General features: G+C 43.7%; 2 protein-coding genes across 4 annotated transcripts in view; both read left to right on the top strand.

Moving 5' to 3' along the window:
• The window catches only part of LOC142907390 (uncharacterized), a 366,512-nt gene that overhangs the window by 302,216 nt on the left and 42,205 nt on the right, over window positions 1-22,091 (top strand). The gene's annotated exons all lie outside the window — the stretch shown is intronic.
• Window positions 1-22,091, top strand: part of LOC142907345 (guanylate-binding protein 1-like) — a 162,645-nt gene that overhangs the window by 121,777 nt on the left and 18,777 nt on the right. For all 3 annotated transcript variants that reach the window (XM_076056765.1, XM_076056764.1, XM_076056763.1), the window contains 7 exons: window positions 2,858-2,893; window positions 3,390-3,416; window positions 8,601-8,642; window positions 11,794-11,835; window positions 13,915-13,950; window positions 15,481-15,507; window positions 19,783-19,824. In XM_076056765.1, the coding sequence (XP_075912880.1) occupies window positions 2,858-2,893; window positions 3,390-3,416; window positions 8,601-8,642; window positions 11,794-11,835; window positions 13,915-13,950; window positions 15,481-15,507; window positions 19,783-19,824 (252 nt within the window). The remainder of the gene's footprint in view (window positions 1-2,857; window positions 2,894-3,389; window positions 3,417-8,600; window positions 8,643-11,793; window positions 11,836-13,914; window positions 13,951-15,480; window positions 15,508-19,782; window positions 19,825-22,091) is intronic.

The following is a 22,091-nucleotide window of genomic DNA, read 5'->3' as shown; positions in this document are numbered from 1 at the left end:
CTGCAGGAGATAATAGGCTGCCCGCACATTGACAGACACCGATCGCAACCGCTGCAGGTGCTCCTAGAACGTGCATCCGAAGACGATCATGTTGTCCTAATAAATAAGGCATCAGTCCCATTGGAGGCCTACTAAAACCAGCTACATAAGTAGCTGCAACATGGCCAGAGCCGAGTGAAGTCCCATCGGGAGACAATTTAACTGGAACAGATCCTGAGGTGTTCGGAACACAGTTTTTACTTTAAAGCTCTCATCCACAGGCAATTGCAAAAATCCTGACAACAAGTTGAGGGTGGAGAAAAACCGCGCACCTGACAGGGCGTCCAATGAATAGTCCATCCGTGGGAGCATTTATGCATCTACCACAGAGACTTTGTTCAACACAAAACTGCAGACTCCCATCGTGTTTTTTAACAAAAACAATGGGAGCTCCCCACGGACTGGTGGTTGGGGAGATGATATCGGCGGCCAACATCTCGTCGACCTCCTGTCAAACATGGTCCTTCTCATTGGGACTGAGTCTATATGAATTCTGGCGTATGGGAGCAGCGTTACCCATATCAATGTGGTGCTGCATCAGGTACGTGCGCCAATGTCGTATTTACTCAGACTAAAAATGTCCGAAAATTCCCAGAGCAGTGCACACAACTCGCCCTGCTGCTCGCCGGATTAATCAGAATTCTCAAAGCACAGCGCATTCATCAAAGACTCGTCAGGCTCACCTCCTTGCTCCACCACGGCAACGGCCTCTGTGGCCACATCGCCGGCCTACCCCGCAGCATGCTGCCATCGCATGGGCCCGAACCATATGTGCCTGGACAACCGTGGCACCCAGGTTGATGCTCAACACTTGTAGGAAAGGTTCCTGGTTCCCCCTTACGATCATCTGAACCCCCACCAACGCGAGACCTAGACCTGCTCTGTTTGAGCGAAGCGCAGCCTTGTGTCAGCTCCTGGCGCTCTGTCTCGTCTTCCGAAAATCCTGCACAGGCGGCCACCCCGGCTCGCCGTTGCAGGTTGAAATGAGCCTAGATGCAACGGGCTACCTTGAGCGAAGTCAGGTCCTCTTCCTCCGTTGCAGGCAGAAGAATCCTCATCTCCTGGGCCAGCGACAGCAGTCTCTCTAAAACCAGGGAGTCCAGCACCACCTGCTCCATCTTGGGATATGCGACATGGCCCAGCGACAGCAACATGCTGTGAAAGGCAAGGGGTGTCTCGGTCTCCCACCGTCTTTGTATGACAAACTTCCAATGCTCATTTGATGGCGGGTCGAAAATCGCCACCATCTTGGCATACGCTTGATGGAGCGTCGCTCTGTCCGCTGGGGGAATGGCGTCGAATGCTGCCAAGGCATCGTCGTCCAGGGTCATTGGAAGATCCTGCAGCACCTCCGCGTCGGACCATCCTGCGAGGGCGCAAGTAGTGGCGAACCAGTGCTGGAAGGCAGTCCAGTCGCCCCCCACAGCTACAAACTCCCTCACGAATGGCAGCTATTTCTTGATAGAAGGCATGTGCGGGTGGAACGCCGATGGCAGGTCGAATTTGTCATGGAGTGATTCCCGCCCAATCAATAAAATGGCGGCCGAATCTGGCGCGCCGCTCCCGGTCGATAAAATGGCGGCCGCTTGCACAGGCTGGGGCTCCGCCACTTCTCACGCTTGGATAACGGTGGAGCTGTCAGCTTTCTGCGCCCGTGCAGCCTCTTCCTCTGGCTCCTCCACGTCAAGCTGCACTACCAGCGCTGCCGCCATGGAAAGCAGATCCACGAGGAGTGCATTACGCGTGCCCCGTCCTTCATTGGATGGCTGCAGTGAGGGGTCACTGTCCCCCGCACTTTGCTCCATTGGGATCGGTGTCGGGGGAACCATCTCACCGTCGTCCTCTTCGCCCGAGGACACAACGGTAAAATCCTTCTCCAAATGTAATGAGTCACTCTGAGACACTAATATTAGGAGGCACTTCATTTATTATAGCCTTCCCAGGTAGAGGGAGTCCTGACACTATGGTCAGGACAGTTAGCAGACTGCCTGACCAATAACCTACTAGAAGGTTCCTGGGCTTTACCTCACGTGCCCCCTCTATCGCCTTTGCCCCACTTCTCTCTCTCCGGCTTATCACATGACCTGCTGGCAGACAGGGCTGCTACAACAGCAGATCCCCCTCTCTGCCAGCAACCAGCACTACACGCCATTCTATGTCACTACACATGGACAACACAAATAATCTATACTTGGGTGTAGGGCTTCAAGTGGGTCTATTGCAGCTTATATCCAGCATTTGATTCAGACACACACTCCACTATCCAGTCATATAGTAAATTAAATAGTTGTACTATCCTTGGAAAGTTGTATTAGTTTCCTATTCGCTTCTTATAAAATGCTAGGATACAAGTAAAGATTAAATTCTGAAGCTGACCCTTTACATAAGACCTGAACCATTGGCAGTAGCTGCCACTGCACTGCTTTAAACAGGGCTGAGTGAGTTATTTACCACAGATAAACCACAATAAAGGTGAGATTTTATTGCATGGCGATGAAACACTCAGAATTGTAACAAATTGTGAGTTTCAAACGCTACACTTGAGATTTGACATGGATGTGGTATTGGTGAAGGCTGTGGAAGGGGGGGGGAGTTTCCCCACACAAGATGCGGCAGTGGTGGGTGAGGGCATTTGCTTAGGACAACGTAAGATGAGCTCGAGTAAGAACACAGCTTTTGTGAACACTTATTAATTGCTAAATATGTACTTCACAGTTTCACAAGCTTAAGTTTGCAATTCCTGGCATAATACATGCTCCACGGAATTTGTATGACTGTATTTATCACCTGATGCATGTGTTCATGCTTTATCCAACAGATTGTGAGTTCGGAACAGAAGGCAAAAAAAGATGAGGTAAAATCCACGCTTCACAACAGTCAGCGACATTTCTATTAATGATGTAGTCTCATCTGATCACTGTGTAGTAATTACTAACATATTAGCAATGGTGAATAGGAATTAGTATGCCAACATAAGCATGTGAATTGACGTGTATGTAGATAGCAGGACTATGCAGCCTTTGCTGCAAAATCTGTATTATTGTTCTCCTAAACCATTTCCCTCATTAAAATGCAAATCAATTTATAACATTTTAACATTCGTTTTTCTGGATTTTGTTGTTATGCTGTCTCTCGCTGTTCAAATAAACCTACCATTAAAATTATAGACTGACCATTTCTTTGTCAGTGGGCAAACGTACAAATTCAGCAGGGGATCAAATACTTTTTTACCCTCACTGTACTTTACAGTTACACAAGGTTAAGTATTCAATGCATGGCATAATACATGCTCCACGGAATTTATATGAATGTATTCATCACCCGATTAATGTGTTCGTGGCTATTTCCAGGAGCGTGTGGAAAAGGAAAAAGCTGAGGTAAAACCCACCCTTCACAACGCAGTCAGTGACATTTCTATTATTAATGCAGGCTCGTCTGATCACTGTGCAGTCATCCCAAATATGTGCGTACTCTGCTCACTCTCCTTACCGTCAATTCCAGATGTTGTACCATATGATAAACTATTCTAATTACGTATAAAAAAAACTGAGGCGTTTGCTCTTTCCTGTTTCAGGGGACTGCTTTTTTAAATACAAAGTTTAGATCCCTTTACTCCTCTCAATATCTTACTAATTCTGCCACTAAGCCCTTCCCATATCATTCAGAAGAGCTATGGACGATGAAATCAATGGTTCCTAAATCTTAACGGGTCTGGAGGAAGTCAGGCTTTGTTTTTGATTGACAATTCTTTAATACATCACTCGACAGGGTTGTTACTAATCTGATTAATAGTCCAATTTCCGACGGCCTATAATCGGTTTTGGCTAAAGGGTTGACCTTTGCAGACACCCCTAAACACATACCAGTGAGTGATATCATTGCCCATGTCGATGTAGCCCTGAAGGGTTTGGGATACATCGCTGCAGACGTAGAAAAATCGGAAATAGCTGCAATCCTCAAAAACGTCAAGACACCAAACAGCAACATCAGTTAAGGATGAAGGTTTTGAGCTATCTTAATTAAAAAAGAGGGATCACATCGTCATCCTCTCGGCAGACAAGGGCAATGCCACGGTCATGATAGACAAAACCACATACAATAACAGAATTCAGGACCTACTTAATTATGGGAGCTACACAAAAAGTTAAAGATCTCACTAACAGCCTTTTTTCAAAAACAGACAGCATCATCACTGATTTGGCTTCATTAATTGAACAAACCAAACGGTTTTCCTTAAAACCCTCTGCTGCTAGACCACCCAGATTGCATGTCTTATCAAAAATACATTATGAAGGTATACCCCTTCGTCCTATCGTCTCCACCATTGACTCACCCACCTACAAACTGTCTGGTTTCTGCCTCACCAACACTTACTTCACCTGGAATAGAACATTCTACAAGCAAGTTGAAGGCACCCCAATGAGTTCGGCCTCATTTCCACTAGCCAATGTTTGCATGGAAAAATTTGAGACAAATGCTATCCAGGCATCCACTCTATGTCCGTCCTTGTGGAAGAGGTACGTAGATGACACACTCGTCATCTGGCCACATGGCCGACCAGCTCTGAACCAATTCCTCAACCACATTAATTCCATACACCCAGCCATAAAATTTACCACGGAGGTGTAAAAGGATGGCAAGCTACCATTTTTGGATGTTCTAATAGAAAAGAGACCAGATGGCTCAATGGGACACTCTGTCTATAGTAAATCAACTCATACATATGCCTACCTAAAACTTGACTCCCACCACCATCCATCCCAGAAGAATTCCCTCATAAAAAACTCTACACCATAGAGCTCGATGTATTTCCACCATCACCACCTAGCCAGTGAACTGTAGCACCTACACCAGGCCCTCAAGAAGAATGGATATTCGGAACACACAATCTGTAAAGCTATCACCCCAACCGTTGAGAAAGAGCCATCTGAGGACCCAATGAAAACCATAACCTTGCCATACATAGCAGGGGTCACCAACAATATTTCCAAAATCTTGAACAGAAGATCCAGGCTCGATTTAACACCGTACATAAAATTCGTGATCTGATCCCATCTGTGAAGGATAGGATCCCTGACATGCAATACCCTGGCGTCTACAAACTAAGCTGTATCTGCGGCAGTAGTTACATTGGGGAAACTAAGCGACATGTCTCGGACCGTGTTCATGAACATAAGGCAGATCTGAAACACTGCAGGATGAACACTTCGGCTGTGGCTGATCATTGTTTTAATGCGGTTGGCTCACACGAAATGTATTTCTCCAAGAACCAAGGTTCTTTGCAAGCCCACTGGCTATGAACAAATATTAGTTAATGAAGCCATCCACATATACAAACATAGACACAATTTCAACCGAGATAATGGGTACAAACTCAGCAATCACTGGAAGGATGTTATCAACCAGTTTAAGTCATAACTGCTGTCATGTTTCCTTTGTTAACACTCTCCGATGCTCACCAGTTTTTGAGCCCCTCACACAACCTGCTCCCCTTATTCCGCCTGCAACCGCTGGGGAGGGAGCTGAGGTGAGGTGCCCCACTCTATCCACTGCTAGCCTAGACTACTACTTCTATAGCTTGCTCTATCCACTGCTGGCCTAGACTACCTCTAGTACACCATGCCTATTGTAAGCGCTATCCACTATTGGCCTAGGCTCCATCTCTGTTGCTTTTGCGCTATCCTGGCCTAGACTCCATCTCTATAGGATGCTCTATCCACTGCTGGCCTAGACTCTTGTGCCCCGCCCACTCCGTTCTGACACTTAGTTTATGCCCATTTTATAAACCTTTATAAACCGTTGCATTTAGAGGCTTACCCCCCTTTTCTCTCCGCCTGATGACGACCGCTTGTGCTGTGATCAAAACGTCGTAGTTTGTTTGTTTCATTTTTATTAATTTTAACCTATCTACTTGACTTTATCGAAAGACCCAAATAATATGAATTCCTGCAATCTCGAAAGTTTAAGTCAAGATCACTCTACAACTACAAGTATGGCATCTCTCAAGAGAAATCTGTCAATTTTTCCTGCCGCGTTACAACCAGAAAGTTTAATGGTTGCATTATATGTCCTACTGTTAATCACTTTCTAAGTACAGGCCAGTAACTGAAATTGTAATATCTACTGATCATTGCAATTCAAGCCGAAAGTTTAATTTCTCGAAAAAATCTGCACTATTTGCTCACAATTACTGGCATCACCAATGATGGCAATACCTCCATATTTCCACCCACATCTTTGTAAGGGCACCATAATTTGTCCAATAAAAATCTCCCACATTTGTTCAAAAATACTTTAGCGTGTAGTTAACACACTGTTTCATCAACATTTGTCCTTAAACAACTTGCTTGATCCATTTTAGTTAGTTTTTAGAACAGGGTGCAGCACCGATACAGCTCTGGTGAGGGTCATCAATGATTTCCTAACGTCTGCAAAGGAAACGCTTTGCAAGCATTCTTGTTCTCCTTGATCTTAGCGCGGCTTTTAGTACGATTGATCAAAGCATTTTGGTTATCAGTTGAAACTCATGATAGCGGTGTTGGACATTTCCATGCAATAGTTCCATTCCTTCCTCACAAACATTGTAACTAGGGGCAGGTTTAAGATCTGTACTAGGTCGCACTTTATTCAGTGTGTATGTGGCCCTGCTTCGAGCAACGCTTAAACAGCAAGGCCTATGTTACCATTGATACACGAACAACCCAAATTCATTTTTAACTGGTATTGGAACCTGCGTCGTTGGCATGTGTGCTCTCATTTTCGCTGTCTCTCATAAACTATTGGATTTGGCAGAATTTTCTATAAGTTGATGGGGATGAAAGCGAGATCCCTGTCATTTGCTCTTCCCCACCAGCTGTCCAAAGTTCGTCCCCATCAATTTGGTAATCGATCATCATAATGTCTGCTTAACAAAACGAAGCTAGAAATCTTGGTGTCTTCTTAGATCAGTCATCGACTTATCGTTCACATGCACAAAAGTTGTGGGGACATTTTGTTATTTCAGCAATGTTGCCCATCTGGCACAACATTCCTTGTTCTGAACATGGCTGAGAAAGTGAACTCTGTGCTCGTTTTGCTCTCCGGAGCCCGTGTCACCTGAGTAGTCTGCAGTATGTCCAAAATGTGACTGCCTGAGATTAACTTACACTCCGCTTCATGACCTCTGTATGTATGTTGAACTTCATTATCACCATAATTAGCCAGTCGTGCGAATCGGAGACATTTCCACATCTCACCTGTCCTGGTGTCTTTGTATTGGCTTCAGACCCGAATTGAGTTTAGGATTCCCCTGCTTGTGTTCAGGGCTTTAATTAGGGCATAATGCACCTCATATCCATTAGTTTATTCAACCACACACTCCACTACCCAACCACATGCCGCAATAGCCAGTCCTATAGCAAATGTAACAATTCTACTATCCTTGGAAAGTTGTATTGGTTTCCTGTTCGCTTCTCCTAAAATGTGTAACGTCGGATCGCGTATGCACACCGCCGGTATCCACTTACCTGATGTTCGCCTGTATCCACTTACCTGCAATTGCAGCCATAGGTCGGTAGGGTGTGCTAGCCATAGCAAGGGGATGGAGAGGGAGCCGGACCCAAGGGAGGCGGGGTTCCCCTACCCCAGGTGGGGGGCAAGGAGGGAGCCTTCCAGGATCTTCTGGAAGGCTCCAGAAAGGGGCGGTACCAGGGGCGGAGGGTACCCTGGAGGTGTATAAAAGGGGCACCCCGAGCTCAGCTCGGGGCAGTGCTACGAAGACTGAAGATTGAAGACCAGCTAGACGAGGACCCTGTGACCTCGAGCCCGCTGCCCTTGTAAGGCCCGGGTCGAGCATGGACCAGTTGTCGGACCCGTTCCTTGGCTGGGTCGTGTCAGGATAGCCTCCATAATCAGGACCCTGGGACCTCGAGCTGACGTCCTAAGTGCTGGGTCGAGCTGGGACCAGTGGTCGGGACACGTACCTTGGCTGGGTATGGCACTGATAGCCGGAGGGTTGGGAGTGAATGGGCGGTGTTTAGGTCACGATAGCCCGCAGGCTATACCTCCCTAGATAGGGGGTGTTAAGGGAGTTGTTGTTAGTAATAAATAAACAACCCGTGTTGCCTCTATGACAACGTCTCCGTCTCCATAAGAACTCACTACAAATGTAAGACTGCAAAGAAAGATGAAATTTAAAAGCTGACCCTATTCATAATAGCTGAACCATTGGCAGCAGCTGCCAGTGCACTGATTTAAACAAGGCTGAATGAGTTATTTACAACAGATAAACCACAATAAACGTGAGATTACATTGCCTGGCCATGACACACCCACAATTGTGACACATTGTAAGTCTGAAGCATTATACTTGAGACGTGACAGGTATGGGGAATTGGTGGAGGCTATCCACCCACACAAGAATAGCTCGTGAAAATGCATCTTTTGTGACCACTCCCTCATGGCTATATATGTAATTTATAGTTACACAAGCTTAAGTATGAATTTCATTGCATTGTATATGCTCCTCGGAATGTGTGTGAATGTATTCATCACCCGATCCATGTGAACATCGTTATGTCCAGATGGCGCGTGTGGAGGCAGAGACAAAGCTCAAAAACCTCGAGGTAAAACCCATGCTTCACAAACCACACTTAGCATATTAACAACGGTGCAGAGCCTTCTGCATGCAAACGTTTGCATTTATATTAAGGTGTTCATCCATTACAGAACTGTGCAGGAATTGCTGAGAATTCTGCCTCACCACACTCCTAAACGGACCACCACCCGATCTGCTCTCAGCGGCTTGCTTCTGGATTATTTCCAGATTGAACATTCATTTTTCAGGTTTTCGTGACTGCAAGGATCCATTCTCCTTGGTTTTCTCGGTAAAGTCACGTAGGTGCAAAAAAATAACTAAATAAAATCACGACGTTTCGGAGGCAACACAAGCTTCCGTCATCAGGTGGGACAACCAGGGCAATAAAATTACTGTATTGGGCAGAGAGAGCTGTACGTGACAAGCGATTATATAGGGTAAGAGGGGGGAGGAGCCAGGGAGGAGGGACGCAGGAGGGGGGCGGCGTGTGGAGTCGGGGGTTTAAGCTGTTGTCGTTATTTTCTGCCTCCGAAACGTCGTGCTTTTTTTTCACCTACGTGACTTCACCGAAAGAGCCAAAGAGTATTCATGATTCATTTACAGAAGTCCTTGCCATTCTTCAGTTATTTGGTCTAACGCAGCACGTTCAAGGCACAACTCACACCCTCGGACATACTCTGGAATAAGTGTGCTCCATGGGCTTCCCAGTCAGTGATCTTTGTATGATTGATTCAGGCTCATCTGATCATTGCGCAGTCATCTGGAAGATATGCTTACTCTTCTCACTTTCCTTCTAGTCAATCCCAATGTCTCATTGTAAGCTAAACTCCACTACTTACGTATCAATTACTGCGGCCTTTTCCCTTTCCTGCCTCTTTGTTATGAAATGCAAATCTTTTCACATTTACATCATTTAACTCCTATCATGATTGAACTGATTTATGTCATGAAGCCCTCATCATGGCATTCAGAAGAGCTATGGATGATGAAATCAATGGCTTAAAAATCTGAGCGGGACAGGAGGAAGTCAAGTTTTACCATTTATCGACAGCTCGTTAACACGTTTCTCGACAACGACAAGTATGTAATCTCTCAATGGAAATCTGTACACTTTTATCCCGCAAAATTACAAACCAGAACTCTTAATCCTAAAATGTTGTTTACCACTTTGAATCACCTTCTGAATCAAGGCTAGTAACTTAATTAGGTAATCTTTATCATTGCAATTCATTCCATCATGTATTTTTTGTTAGAAAATCAGCACTATTTGCTTGCCATTGCTGCCCAAACCAATTGCCCATATACCTCCAGATTTAGTTCAACATCTTTGTAAGGGCACCACAATGTCTGTCCAATTTGAAATCTCATATGTTTGTTCAAAATACTTTAGCGTGCAGTGACCACACTGTTTAATCAACATTTGTACTTAAACAACTTGCTTGATCCATTTCAATCAGGTTTTAGACCTAGGTTCAGCACGATACACCGCTCCTAAAAAAGTGTGGCTTGACCCATAGTGACCCTGAAAACTATCGCCCGATCATAAACCTGTCTTATTTCAAAAGTCTTAGAGCACCTTTTTTTCTGAAGTGGTTACTTCCCCATATCGCTTCAACAGCCATATTCAGACAATTTAAGTCAGCGTATTGGAAGTTCAACAGCACTGAAATAGCTCTGCTAAAGGTCACCGATTACTTACAGAAGATGACCAGTGTGCCGCAGTGTTGGTTGGCCTCGATATCGTTGCCACCTTCAACACCATCGACAATGAGATATTCATCGGGTGGCTATGAATAAGGTTCGGTGTATTGGGTACGACACTGGGGTTGCCAACATATCTCAACGCATGATATCAAGTTCCATCAACATTCTGGCGATACACAAATGTACACTGCAGTGAAGTCAAAGTTATATAGGGAGAGTCTTGGTAACCTCAAAGGTTGCACATGAGTGGTGTACGTTAAGTTTGCATAGAACAAAATTCTGCTTAATCCATCAATATCAGAGGTTCTGCTGGTTGGCACTCCGGTTCAGGAGGAAAGTTCTTAGGAGGATCAGGTGTGGCAGTTGTAAACTCCAGGATTCAGTTTTATGCTCATCTAAAAAACCTTAGCACTATATTCGACCAGAATATATCGTTTGATCACCACGTACAAAATATAGTCAGGTCCTGCAATTTTCAAATCAGGGCTCTATGACATTCGACCACTATTGAGTCGTAACATGGCCAACACGGTGGCTCGATTATTGCAATTTAATACTCTACAGAACGTATAGCAAAATATTACCAAGCTGCAGCATCTTCAAAACTCTTTGGAACGTATGGTGATAGGTACTGCGACATCTGACCATGTCCATCCAGTGCTCGTCGTGCTGCATTGGCTTCCGGTTGCCGAAATAATACTTTTTAACGGCGCACTTATTACACACAAAGTGTCTGCGCAAATTAACTACAATACCTCGCTGATCTTGTCAAGGTGCATAAACCATCAAGTGAACACCAGTCATCCTCACAGTGGCCTTTGGCTAGCCATTGAAACAAAGATGGTCACTGCATCGCACGCTTTCAGATGCACTTCTTTGGCCATCTGGAATGCTCTTCCTTCCAATATTTGGAAGCCACAGGTGCTATGCACTTTTAAATCTGGATTGAAAACTAATTTCTTTAAAACTGGTTTTTGTGCTTTGTCTGTTTTCCTTCTCCCGTACCTCCGATTAGCACAGTTGGCCATGTATGATGCAAAAACGTTCAACATACATACAGGTAGCTGCCAGTGTACTGCATTAAACAGGGATTAGCAAGTTATTTACATCAGATGAACAACAATAAACCTGGATATTCCATTGCATGGCCATGGGACACTCAAAATTGTGATAAAACGTGAGTCTGAAGCACCATTTTTAAGACTTCACACATGGGGTAGTGGTGGAGGCTGTCTTTGGGAGGGGGGAAGGTTGCCCCGATAAGAATAGGTTGTGGTGGTATAGGACAGTTGCTTAGAGCAATATAAGATGAGCTCTAGTGAAAACACAGCTTTTGTGAACACTTGCTAATTGCTATATATATCTACTTGACAGTTATACAAGCTTGAGTATGCATTGCATAGCATGATACATGCTCCGCAGATTTTGCATGAATGTATTCATCACCCGATTTATGTACTCATCGCTATATCCAGGTGGAACGTGCGAAGGTGGAAATGAAGCTTGAAGCACTTGAGGTAAAGCCCATGTTTCATTCCCCACATTGTGTGTAGCAATGTGCATGCCAACGTAAGAATTACGATGAAGGTGAATGGGCATTGCAGGACTGTGCAGCCATTCCTGCGAATTCTGCTTCACCGTACTCCTAAACCGACTACAACCTGATCTCTAGGCGGCTTGCTTCTCGATTCTGATGTTTGCAGATTTAACATTCATCTAAATGACATTATTCAGGTACAGAAGTCCTTGCCATTCTTCAGTTGTTCGGTTTCACGCAGCGTGTTCAAGGCCTCTCACCCTCGGACATACTCGGAAATAAGTGTGATCCATTGGATTCCCTGTCAGCGATCTTTATATTATTGTTGCAGGCTCATCTGATCACTGTGCAGTAATCTCCAAGATGCGCTTCCTCTGCTCACTCTCCTTCCAATCAATGTCACATGTCTCACTGTATGCTAAATTCCACTACTGATGTAACAATTACTGAGGCCTTTGCCATTTCCTGCCTCTTTAAGGAGACTGATGTGTTATGCAATACCACTCGTTACACATTTAAAAAACTTAATTCTCATGATTTCACTGATTTCTGCCACAAAGCCCTCCCAATAGCATTCAGCAGAGCTATGGATGATGAAACCAATGGCTGATAAATCTAAGTGGGGGTGGAGGAAGTCAGGTTTTACAATTTGTCGTCAGCTCTTTAATACATCACTCGACAACCACAACGATATCATCTCACAAACGAAATCTGTCCAATTTACCCGCAAAATTACAAACCAGAACGTTTAATTACATAATCTCTATCATTTCCAATCATTCCAACATTTTATTTTTATTTTAAAATAATCACTTTTTTCTTGCAAATACTGCCAATACCTTTGGTCCAGATACCTCCGGATTTCCACCCACATATTTGAAAGGGCGCTACAATTTCCGTCCAATTTTCAATCTCCCATATTTGATCTTAATAGTTGAGCGTGAAGTGACCACGCTTCCACCAATATCTGTCTTTAAACAACTTGCTTGCTTCATTTCATTCAGGATTTAGAAAAAGGTGCAGCACCGAGACAGCTCTGGTGAAGGTCTTCAATGCTTTGCTAACATTTACAAACAAAAAGCTTTCAAGTATTCTCCTTGATCTGAGCGCAGCATTTATTAGTCTTAATTAGATCATTTTACTTGATCAGTTGATGAAACTGGACCCTGTGCTCATTTAACAATGCTTTGCTCCCGAAGCCCCGAGTAATCTCTTGAGTAGACTGCAGTCCGTCCAAAATGTGGCGGCCCGAGACTCACTCGCACTCCTCTTCACCACCTCTGTATGTTAAAATTATTTAGCACCATACGTTGCCAGCCATGCTAATCAGATACATGACCACGTCTCACCTGTGCTGATGTCTCTGCATTGGCTTCCATTTCAAACGCGAATTAAGTTTACAATTCCTCCTACTTGGGTATATGGCTTCAAATCGATCTACTGCAGCTTATATCAAGTATTGGATACAGCACACACTCCACTATCCATCAAGATTCTCCGATATCCAATCCGAAAGTTTATTTAATAATTGTACTATCCTTGAAAAGGTTTCTTATTTTCCTGTTCGCTTCTCATAAAATGTAAGGCTGTAAAGAAAGAGGAAATTCTGAAGATGACCCTTTACATTAGACCTGCACCATGGGCAGAAACTGCCATTGCAATGCTTTAAAGGTGGCTGAGTGAGATATTCACAACAGACAAACCACAATAAACGTGAGCTTCCATTACATTGCCATCAAACACTAAGAACTGTAACAAATTGTGAGTCTCAATCGCTACACTTGAGATTGGGCACATATGTGGTATTGTTGGAGGCTGTGGAGGGGGGGGGGAGTTTTCCCACGAAATAATAGGCAGTGGTGGGTGAGGGTAGTTGCTTAGGGCAACTTAAGATAACTTCTAGTGAAAACACAGCTTTTGTGAACACTTATTCATTGCTATTTACGTACTTTACAGTTGCATACGCTTAAGTTTGCAATTCCTGCTTTAATACATGCTCCACGGAATTTGTATGACTGTATTTATCACCTGATGCATGTGTTCATGCTATATCCAACAGAATGTGAATACGGAACAGAAGGCAAAAAAAGATGAGGTAAAATCCACGCTTCACAACACAGTCAGCGACATTTCTATTAATGATGTAGTCTCATCTGATCACTGTGCAGTAATTACTAACATTAGCAATGGTGAATAGGAATTAGTATGCCAACATAAGCATGAAATCTAAGGTGTATGTATAATATCGTTTTTTTGGGGTTAGATTGCGTAAATAAACGTGTCGTTAAAACCCGCCACCACCCAACACAGGCAACTAGTACGGGTTGTCACGTGAACAGAACGTGCCAATTCGTCACTAGTACAGCACACCGGTGTGCTGTACTAGTGAGTACGACGTCTCACCAGTAATTATATCGAGCTTCAGGTGACAGCCAGATTTGTGTAGAAGTCTAACTGTTTCGTTCCTTATATAGAGGCGGAGATGTGGTCACCACGCTTATGCGCTCTTGCGTCACGTGGGCGGGTGGGGTTTACGGAGGCAACGTACATTATGCATGCACATTATGCGATCCTTTGAACTTGTCCTTCCTTTCTGTGTGTATTGAAATAGCTGTACCAACGGTTATCCTTATTGAAATATGCTGCATTTGTAGGCATGCAATTAAATCATGTATTATTTGATTGTTCGCTTCCACGCAGCACTAAGGCGGTAGCTATCCGAATGGTTAAAGTTATTTTTCTTTCTTTCAATTTCGATAGATTCTCTAATTAATCTCTGCCAGCATTAGCTAGTTTTGCACTTAACTTTAACATTATCAAAATTGAGTGTCCTTGTTGGCACACGTGTTCTGCTACTGCTGACAGTTGTATTTGGGATAACTTAATGTTTTTCTGATGTTCTTTTAGTTTCGTGCTGATCATTAGTCCAGTTTGACCAACATAACATTTACCACAAGTGCAGTTAATCCTGTACACACCTTCTGTTGATAGCTTCGGTAATACATCTTTTGTACCAGATATAGATTCCTGTCTTTTCTGTACCGTGCCAAATCTGTCTCGGATGTTTTGTTTTTCCAAACATCAGTTAATCCTGCAATGTGCTGTATTTTGATCGTTTTAATTACTTGGGCAGTTTCAATGCTCGTGTTATTTGATGTGGTTTTGGCATTGAATGCCCTGTTGATTTGTGCATCATTGTAACCGTTCATTTGCAGCGCTTCTTTAACATGTTGAATTTCACTTCTCAGACAACAAATCATCCACAATAAACGTGAAATTCCATTGCCTAGCCATGAGACACCCACAATTGTGACAAATTGTGAGTCTCAAGCATTATACTTGAGACTTATCAGGAATGGAGTATGGGTGGAGGCTGTGGAAGGCAGGGGGGTGGGGGGGAGTTTGTCCACACAAGAATAGGTAGTGGTGGATAAGGACCGATTCTTAGAGCAATGCAAGATGAACTATAGTGAAAAAAACACATTTTGTGAACACTTACTAATGGTGATCTATGTACTTTACAGTTAAACAAGCTTACATATGCCATGCATGGCATAATACATGCTACACGGAATTTATATGGATGTATTAATCACCCGATTCATGTGTTCGTGGCTATTTCCAGGAGCGTGTGAAGAAGGAAAAAGCTGAGGTAAAACCCACCCTTCACAACACAGTCAGCGACATTTCTAATTATTAATGCAGGCTCGGCTGGTCACTGTGCAGTCATCTCAAAGATGTGCGTACTCTGCTCACTTTCCTTACCATACAAAGTTTAGATCCCTTTACTCCTCACAATACCTTACTGATTTCTGCCACGAAGCCCTCCCCAAGTCTTTCAGAAGAGCTATGGACGATGGGATAAATGGTTCCTAAATCTTAACGGGTCTGGAGGAATTCCAGCTTTGTTACTTATGAACAACTCTTAAATACATCACTCTACAATGATGTCATCTCTCAAGGGAAATCTGTCCAATTTGCCCACCGTATTACGACCAGAAAATGTACTAGTATTTTTTATATATACTGTGAATCACTTTCTAAATACAGGCCAGTAGCTGGAATTGAAATTTCTACTGATCATTGCAATTCAAGCCAACAGTTTTACTTCTCAAAAAATCGGCACTATTTGCTCACAATGACCACCAACACCAAGGGTGCCAATACCTTCATATTTCAACCCACATCTTTGTAAGGGCACGATAATTTCAGTACAATTTTAAATATCCCACATCTGTTCAAAAATACTTTAGCGTGTAATTTCCACACCGTTTCATTAACACTATGTCTTTAACCAATTTGCTTGATCCATTTCAGTCAGGATTTAGACCAGGGTGCAGCACCGAGACAGCTCCGTTGAGGGTCATCAATGATTTGCTAACATCTTCTTTAGTTCTTTCGGTAAAGTCACGTAGAATGAGAATAAAATAATAAATTGATAAAATAAAATAACACAATAATATTCTCTCGACGTTTCGGCCACAACACAAGCGGCCTTTATCAGGTGAAGAGACGAGACTGTCTGGAGGACAGCGCTGGAGCGAAAAAGCCACGCTCAGATCATGACCTTTAAGCTGTGTGAGAAGTAACAAAGCGCCTTGACAAAGGAATTAGCATATAATTTAGCATTGAAATGTCTGAGTGATTAGCTTGTAACTGGTCACAGAAATGGCTATGTTAAAGTTAAAGCATACACATCCGCAAAGGCACCCCTTGACAAAGGAATTAGCATAGAATTTAGCATTGAAATAGCTGAGTGATTAGCTTGTAACTGGCCACAGAAATAGCTATGTTAAAGTCAGAGCATATACATTTACCGAGGCACCTAGTACAAATTAAACAGGAGAATTCAGCATTGAAATAACTAGGCGAATTTAGCATTGAAATAACTGAGTGATTAGCTTGTGACTGGTCACAGAAATGGCTATGTTGAAGTCAAAGCCTACACATCTGATCTATTCACAGTAACTGGGTATACAATACAATATATAATGAATACTACATAGTGAACCAATAAAAAACTAAAATATAAATTACCTCAATGTTATCAATAAACTCTATATATTCTCCAATCAGCTAAGCTACCAACAATAAGTCGTTATATATCACAATGCTATATGGCGAAAAAATGGGTGGATTCTTACCCTCAACTTTATCAACACGGATAGCTACGGGTCCCGTTCAGACGGACGAGTTCATCCATGGTCGGAACAGAGGAGGGGGAGAGAGACAGCTGCGAGGCGCTGTTATACTCCATGTTGTAAACCATACCATTAACCGTGGTGTGAGAGGTATTAAGAGTCAATGCCAGCGAAAGAGCTGCGGTCTGAAGGTCATCGTAAAATACAATTAATTAAGAACGGAAATGGTTTAAAACATCTTTCCAATGGTTACTAAGCCAGAATCCATCTTGTCGGTTGAAATTGTCTCTGTGCTTGTATATGTGAATGGCCTCATGAACAAATCTCTCATGGTAGCCGGTTGGTTTGCAAAGAACCTCCGTCTTGGAGAAGTCAATGTCATGTGAGCCCACAGAATTGTAACAGTGATCTACCACGGCAGAGGAGTTCGTTCTACCGTGTTTCAAGTCTGCTTTATGTTCGCGGATGCGGTCCGAGATATGTCGTTTGGTTTCTCCAATGTAGCTACTACCACAGAGGCACTTTAGTTTGTAAACGCACGGGCACTGTATGTCTGGAACAGCATCTTTTACAGATGGAACTAAATCACGGATTTTATGTACTGTCCTCCAGACAGTCTCGTCCCTTCACCTGATGAAGACCGCTCGTGTTGTGGCCGAAACGTCGTGAGAATATTATTGTGTTATTTTATTTTATCAATTTATTATTTTATTCTCATTCTACGTGACTTTACCGAAAGAACCAAAGAAGATGAATCCTTGCAGTCACGAAAGCTTTAAATCGAAATTTGCTAACATCTACAAACGAAACGCTTTGCAAGCATTCTTGTTCTCCTTGATCTTAGCGCAGCTTTTAGTACGATTGATCAGAGCATTCTCGTTATCAGTTGAAACTCATGATAGCGGTTTTGGACATTTTCTTGCAATGGTTCCACTCTTTCCTTGCAAAAATTGTAACTATGGACAGCTTTAAGATCTGTGCCAGGTCGCACTTTATTCAGTGTGTACGTGGCCCTGCTTGGAACTTCGCTTAAACAGCAAGGCCTATGTTACCATTGATACATGAACAACCCAAAACTATTTTTAACTAGTATCAGAATCTACGTCGTTGGCATGTGTGCTCTCATCTTCGCTGTCTCTCATAAACTATTGGATTTGGCAGAATTTTCTATAAGTTGATGGGGATGAAAGCGAGATCCCTCTCATTTGCTCTTCCCCACCAGCTGTCCAAAGTTCGCCCCCACACGACTTTCCTTGTTCTGAACATGGCTGAGAAAGTGAACTCTGTGCTCGTTTTGCTCTCTGGAGCCCGTGTAACCTCCTAAGTAGTCTGCAGTCTGTCCAAAATGTGACTGCCTGAGATTCACTCACACTCCGCTTCATGACCTCTGTATGTATGCTGAACTTCATTCTCACCATAATTAGCCAGTCATGCGAATCGGAGACATTTCCACATCTCACCTGTCCTGGTGTCTTGGTATTGGCTTCAGACTCGAATTGAGTTTAGGATTATCCTGCTTGTGTTCAGGCCTTTAATTAGGGCATAATGCACCTCATATCCATTAGTTTATTCAACCACACACTCCACAACCCAACCACATGCCCCAATATCCAGTCCTATAGCAAATGTAACAATTCTACTATCCTTGGAAAGTTGTATTGGTTTCCTGTTCGCTCCTCATAAAATGTGTAGCGTCGGATCGCGTATGCACACCGCCGGTACCCACTTACCTGCTTTTCGCCTGTATCCACTTACCTGCAGTTGCAGCCAGAGGTCGGTAGGGTGTGCTAGCCATAGCAAGGGGATGGAGAGGGAGCCGGACCCAAGGGAGGCGGGGTTCCCCTACCCCAGGTGGGGGGCAAGGAGGGAGCCTTCCAGGATCTTCTGGAAGGTTCCAGAAAGGGGCGGTACCAGGGGCGGAGGGTACCCTGGAGGTGTATAAAAGGGGCACCCCGAGCTCAGCTCGGGGCAGTGCTACGAAGACTGAAGATTGAAGACCAGCTAGACGAGGACCCTGTGACCTCGAGCCCGCTGCCCTTGTAAGGCCCGGGTCGAGCATGGACCAGTTGTCGGACCCGTTCCTTGGCTGGGTCGTGTCAGGATAGCCTCCATAATCAGGACCCTGGGACCTCGAGCTGACGTCCTAAGTGCTGGGTCGAGCTGGGACCAGTGGTCGGGACACGTACCTTGGCTGGGTATGGCACTGATAGCCGGAGGGTTGGGAGTGAATGGGCGGTGTTTAGGTCACGATAGCCCGCAGGCTATACCTCCCTAGATAGGGGGTGTTAAGGGAGTTGTTGTTAGTAATAAATAAACAACCCGTGTTGCCTCTATGACAACGTCTCCGTCTCCATAAGAACTCACTACAAATGTAAGACTGCAAAGAAAGATGAAATTTAAAAGCTGACCCTATTCATAATAGCTGAACCATTGGCAGCAGCTGCCAGTGCACTGATTTAAACAAGGCTGAATGAGTTATTTACAACAGATAAACCACAATAAACGTGAGATTACATTGCCTGGCCATGACACACCCACAATTGTGACACATTGTAAGTCTGAAGCATTATACTTGAGACGTGACAGGTATGGGGAATTGGTGGAGGCTATCCACCCACACAAGAATAGCTCGTGAAAATGCATCTTTTGTGACCACTCCCTCATGGCTATATATGTAATTTATAGTTACACAAGCTTAAGTATGAATTTCATTGCATTGTATATGCTCCTCGGAATGTGTGTGAATGTATTCATCACCCGATCCATGTGAACATCGTTATGTCCAGATGGCGCGTGTGGAGGCAGAGACAAAGCTCAAAAACCTCGAGGTAAAACCCATGCTTCACAAACCACACTTAGCATATTAACAACGGTGCAGAGCCTTCTGCATGCAAACGTTTGCATTTATATTAAGGTGTTCATCCATTACAGAACTGTGCAGGAATTGCTGAGAATTCTGCCTCACCACACTCCTAAACGGACCACCACCCGATCTGCTCTCAGCGGCTTGCTTCTGGATTATTTCCAGATTGAACATTCATTTTTCAGGTTTTCGTGACTGCAAGGATCCATTCTCCTTGGTTTTCTCGGTAAAGTCACGTAGGTGCAAAAAAATAACTAAATAAAATCACGACGTTTCGGAGGCAACACAAGCTTCCGTCATCAGGTGGGACAACCAGGGCAATAAAATTACTGTATTGGGCAGAGAGAGCTGTACGTGACAAGCGATTATATAGGGTAAGAGGGGGGAGGAGCCAGGGAGGAGGGACGCAGGAGGGGGGCGGCGTGTGGAGTCGGGGGTTTAAGCTGTTGTCGTTATTTTCTGCCTCCGAAACGTCGTGCTTTTTTTTCACCTACGTGACTTCACCGAAAGAGCCAAAGAGTATTCATGATTCATTTACAGAAGTCCTTGCCATTCTTCAGTTATTTGGTCTAACGCAGCACGTTCAAGGCACAACTCACACCCTCGGACATACTCTGGAATAAGTGTGCTCCATGGGCTTCCCAGTCAGTGATCTTTGTATGATTGATTCAGGCTCATCTGATCATTGCGCAGTCATCTGGAAGATATGCTTACTCTTCTCACTTTCCTTCTAGTCAATCCCAATGTCTCATTGTAAGCTAAACTCCACTACTTACGTATCAATTACTGCGGCCTTTTCCCTTTCCTGCCTCTTTGTTATGAAATGCAAATCTTTTCACATTTACATCATTTAACTCCTATCATGATTGAACTGATTTATGTCATGAAGCCCTCATCATGGCATTCAGAAGAGCTATGGATGATGAAATCAATGGCTTAAAAATCTGAGCGGGACAGGAGGAAGTCAAGTTTTACCATTTATCGACAGCTCGTTAACACGTTTCTCGACAACGACAAGTATGTAATCTCTCAATGGAAATCTGTACACTTTTATCCCGCAAAATTACAAACCAGAACTCTTAATCCTAAAATGTTGTTTACCACTTTGAATCACCTTCTGAATCAAGGCTAGTAACTTAATTAGGTAATCTTTATCATTGCAATTCATTCCATCATGTATTTTTTGTTAGAAAATCAGCACTATTTGCTTGCCATTGCTGCCCAAACCAATTGCCCATATACCTCCAGATTTAGTTCAACATCTTTGTAAGGGCACCACAATGTCTGTCCAATTTGAAATCTCATATGTTTGTTCAAAATACTTTAGCGTGCAGTGACCACACTGTTTAATCAACATTTGTACTTAAACAACTTGCTTGATCCATTTCAATCAGGTTTTAGACCTAGGTTCAGCACGATACACCGCTCCTAAAAAAGTGTGGCTTGACCCATAGTGACCCTGAAAACTATCGCCCGATCATAAACCTGTCTTATTTCAAAAGTCTTAGAGCACTTTTTTTTCTGAAGTGGTTACTTCCCCATATCGCTTCAACAGCCATATTCAGACAATTTAAGTCAGCGTATTGGAAGTTCAACAGCACTGAAATAGCTCTGCTAAAGGTCACCGATTACTTACAGAAGATGACCAGTGTGCCGCAGTGTTGGTTGGCCTCGATATCGTTGCCACCTTCAACACCATCGACAATGAGATATTCATCGGGTGGCTATGAATAAGGTTCGGTGTATTGGGTACGACACTGGGGTTGCCAACATATCTCAACGCATGATATCAAGTTCCATCAACATTCTGGCGATACACAAATGTACACTGCAGTGAAGTCAAAGTTATATAGGGAGAGTCTTGGTAACCTCAAAGGTTGCACATGAGTGGTGTACGTTAAGTTTGCATAGAACAAAATTCTGCTTAATCCATCAATATCAGAGGTTCTGCTGGTTGGCACTCCGGTTCAGGAGGAAAGTTCTTAGGAGGATCAGGTGTGGCAGTTGTAAACTCCAGGATTCAGTTTTATGCTCATCTAAAAAACCTTAGCACCATATTCGACCAGAATATATCGTTTGATCACCACGTACAAAATATAGTCAGGTCCTGCAATTTTCAAATCAGGGCTCTATGACATTCGACCACTATTGAGTCGTAACATGGCCAACACGGTGGCTCGATTATTGCAATTTAATACTCTACAGAACGTATAGCAAAATATTACCAAGCTG

The sequence above is a fragment of the Petromyzon marinus genome, chromosome 78, assembly GCF_048934315.1.
Source record: "Petromyzon marinus isolate PM22_M1 ecotype Great Lakes invasive population chromosome 78, UKy_Petmar_22M1.pri1.0, whole genome shotgun sequence".
In the NCBI taxonomy this organism is placed as follows: domain Eukaryota; kingdom Metazoa; phylum Chordata; class Hyperoartia; order Petromyzontiformes; family Petromyzontidae; genus Petromyzon; species Petromyzon marinus.
Note: the sequence above shows the minus strand (reverse complement) of the source record. Positions and strands in the feature narration are given on the sequence as shown.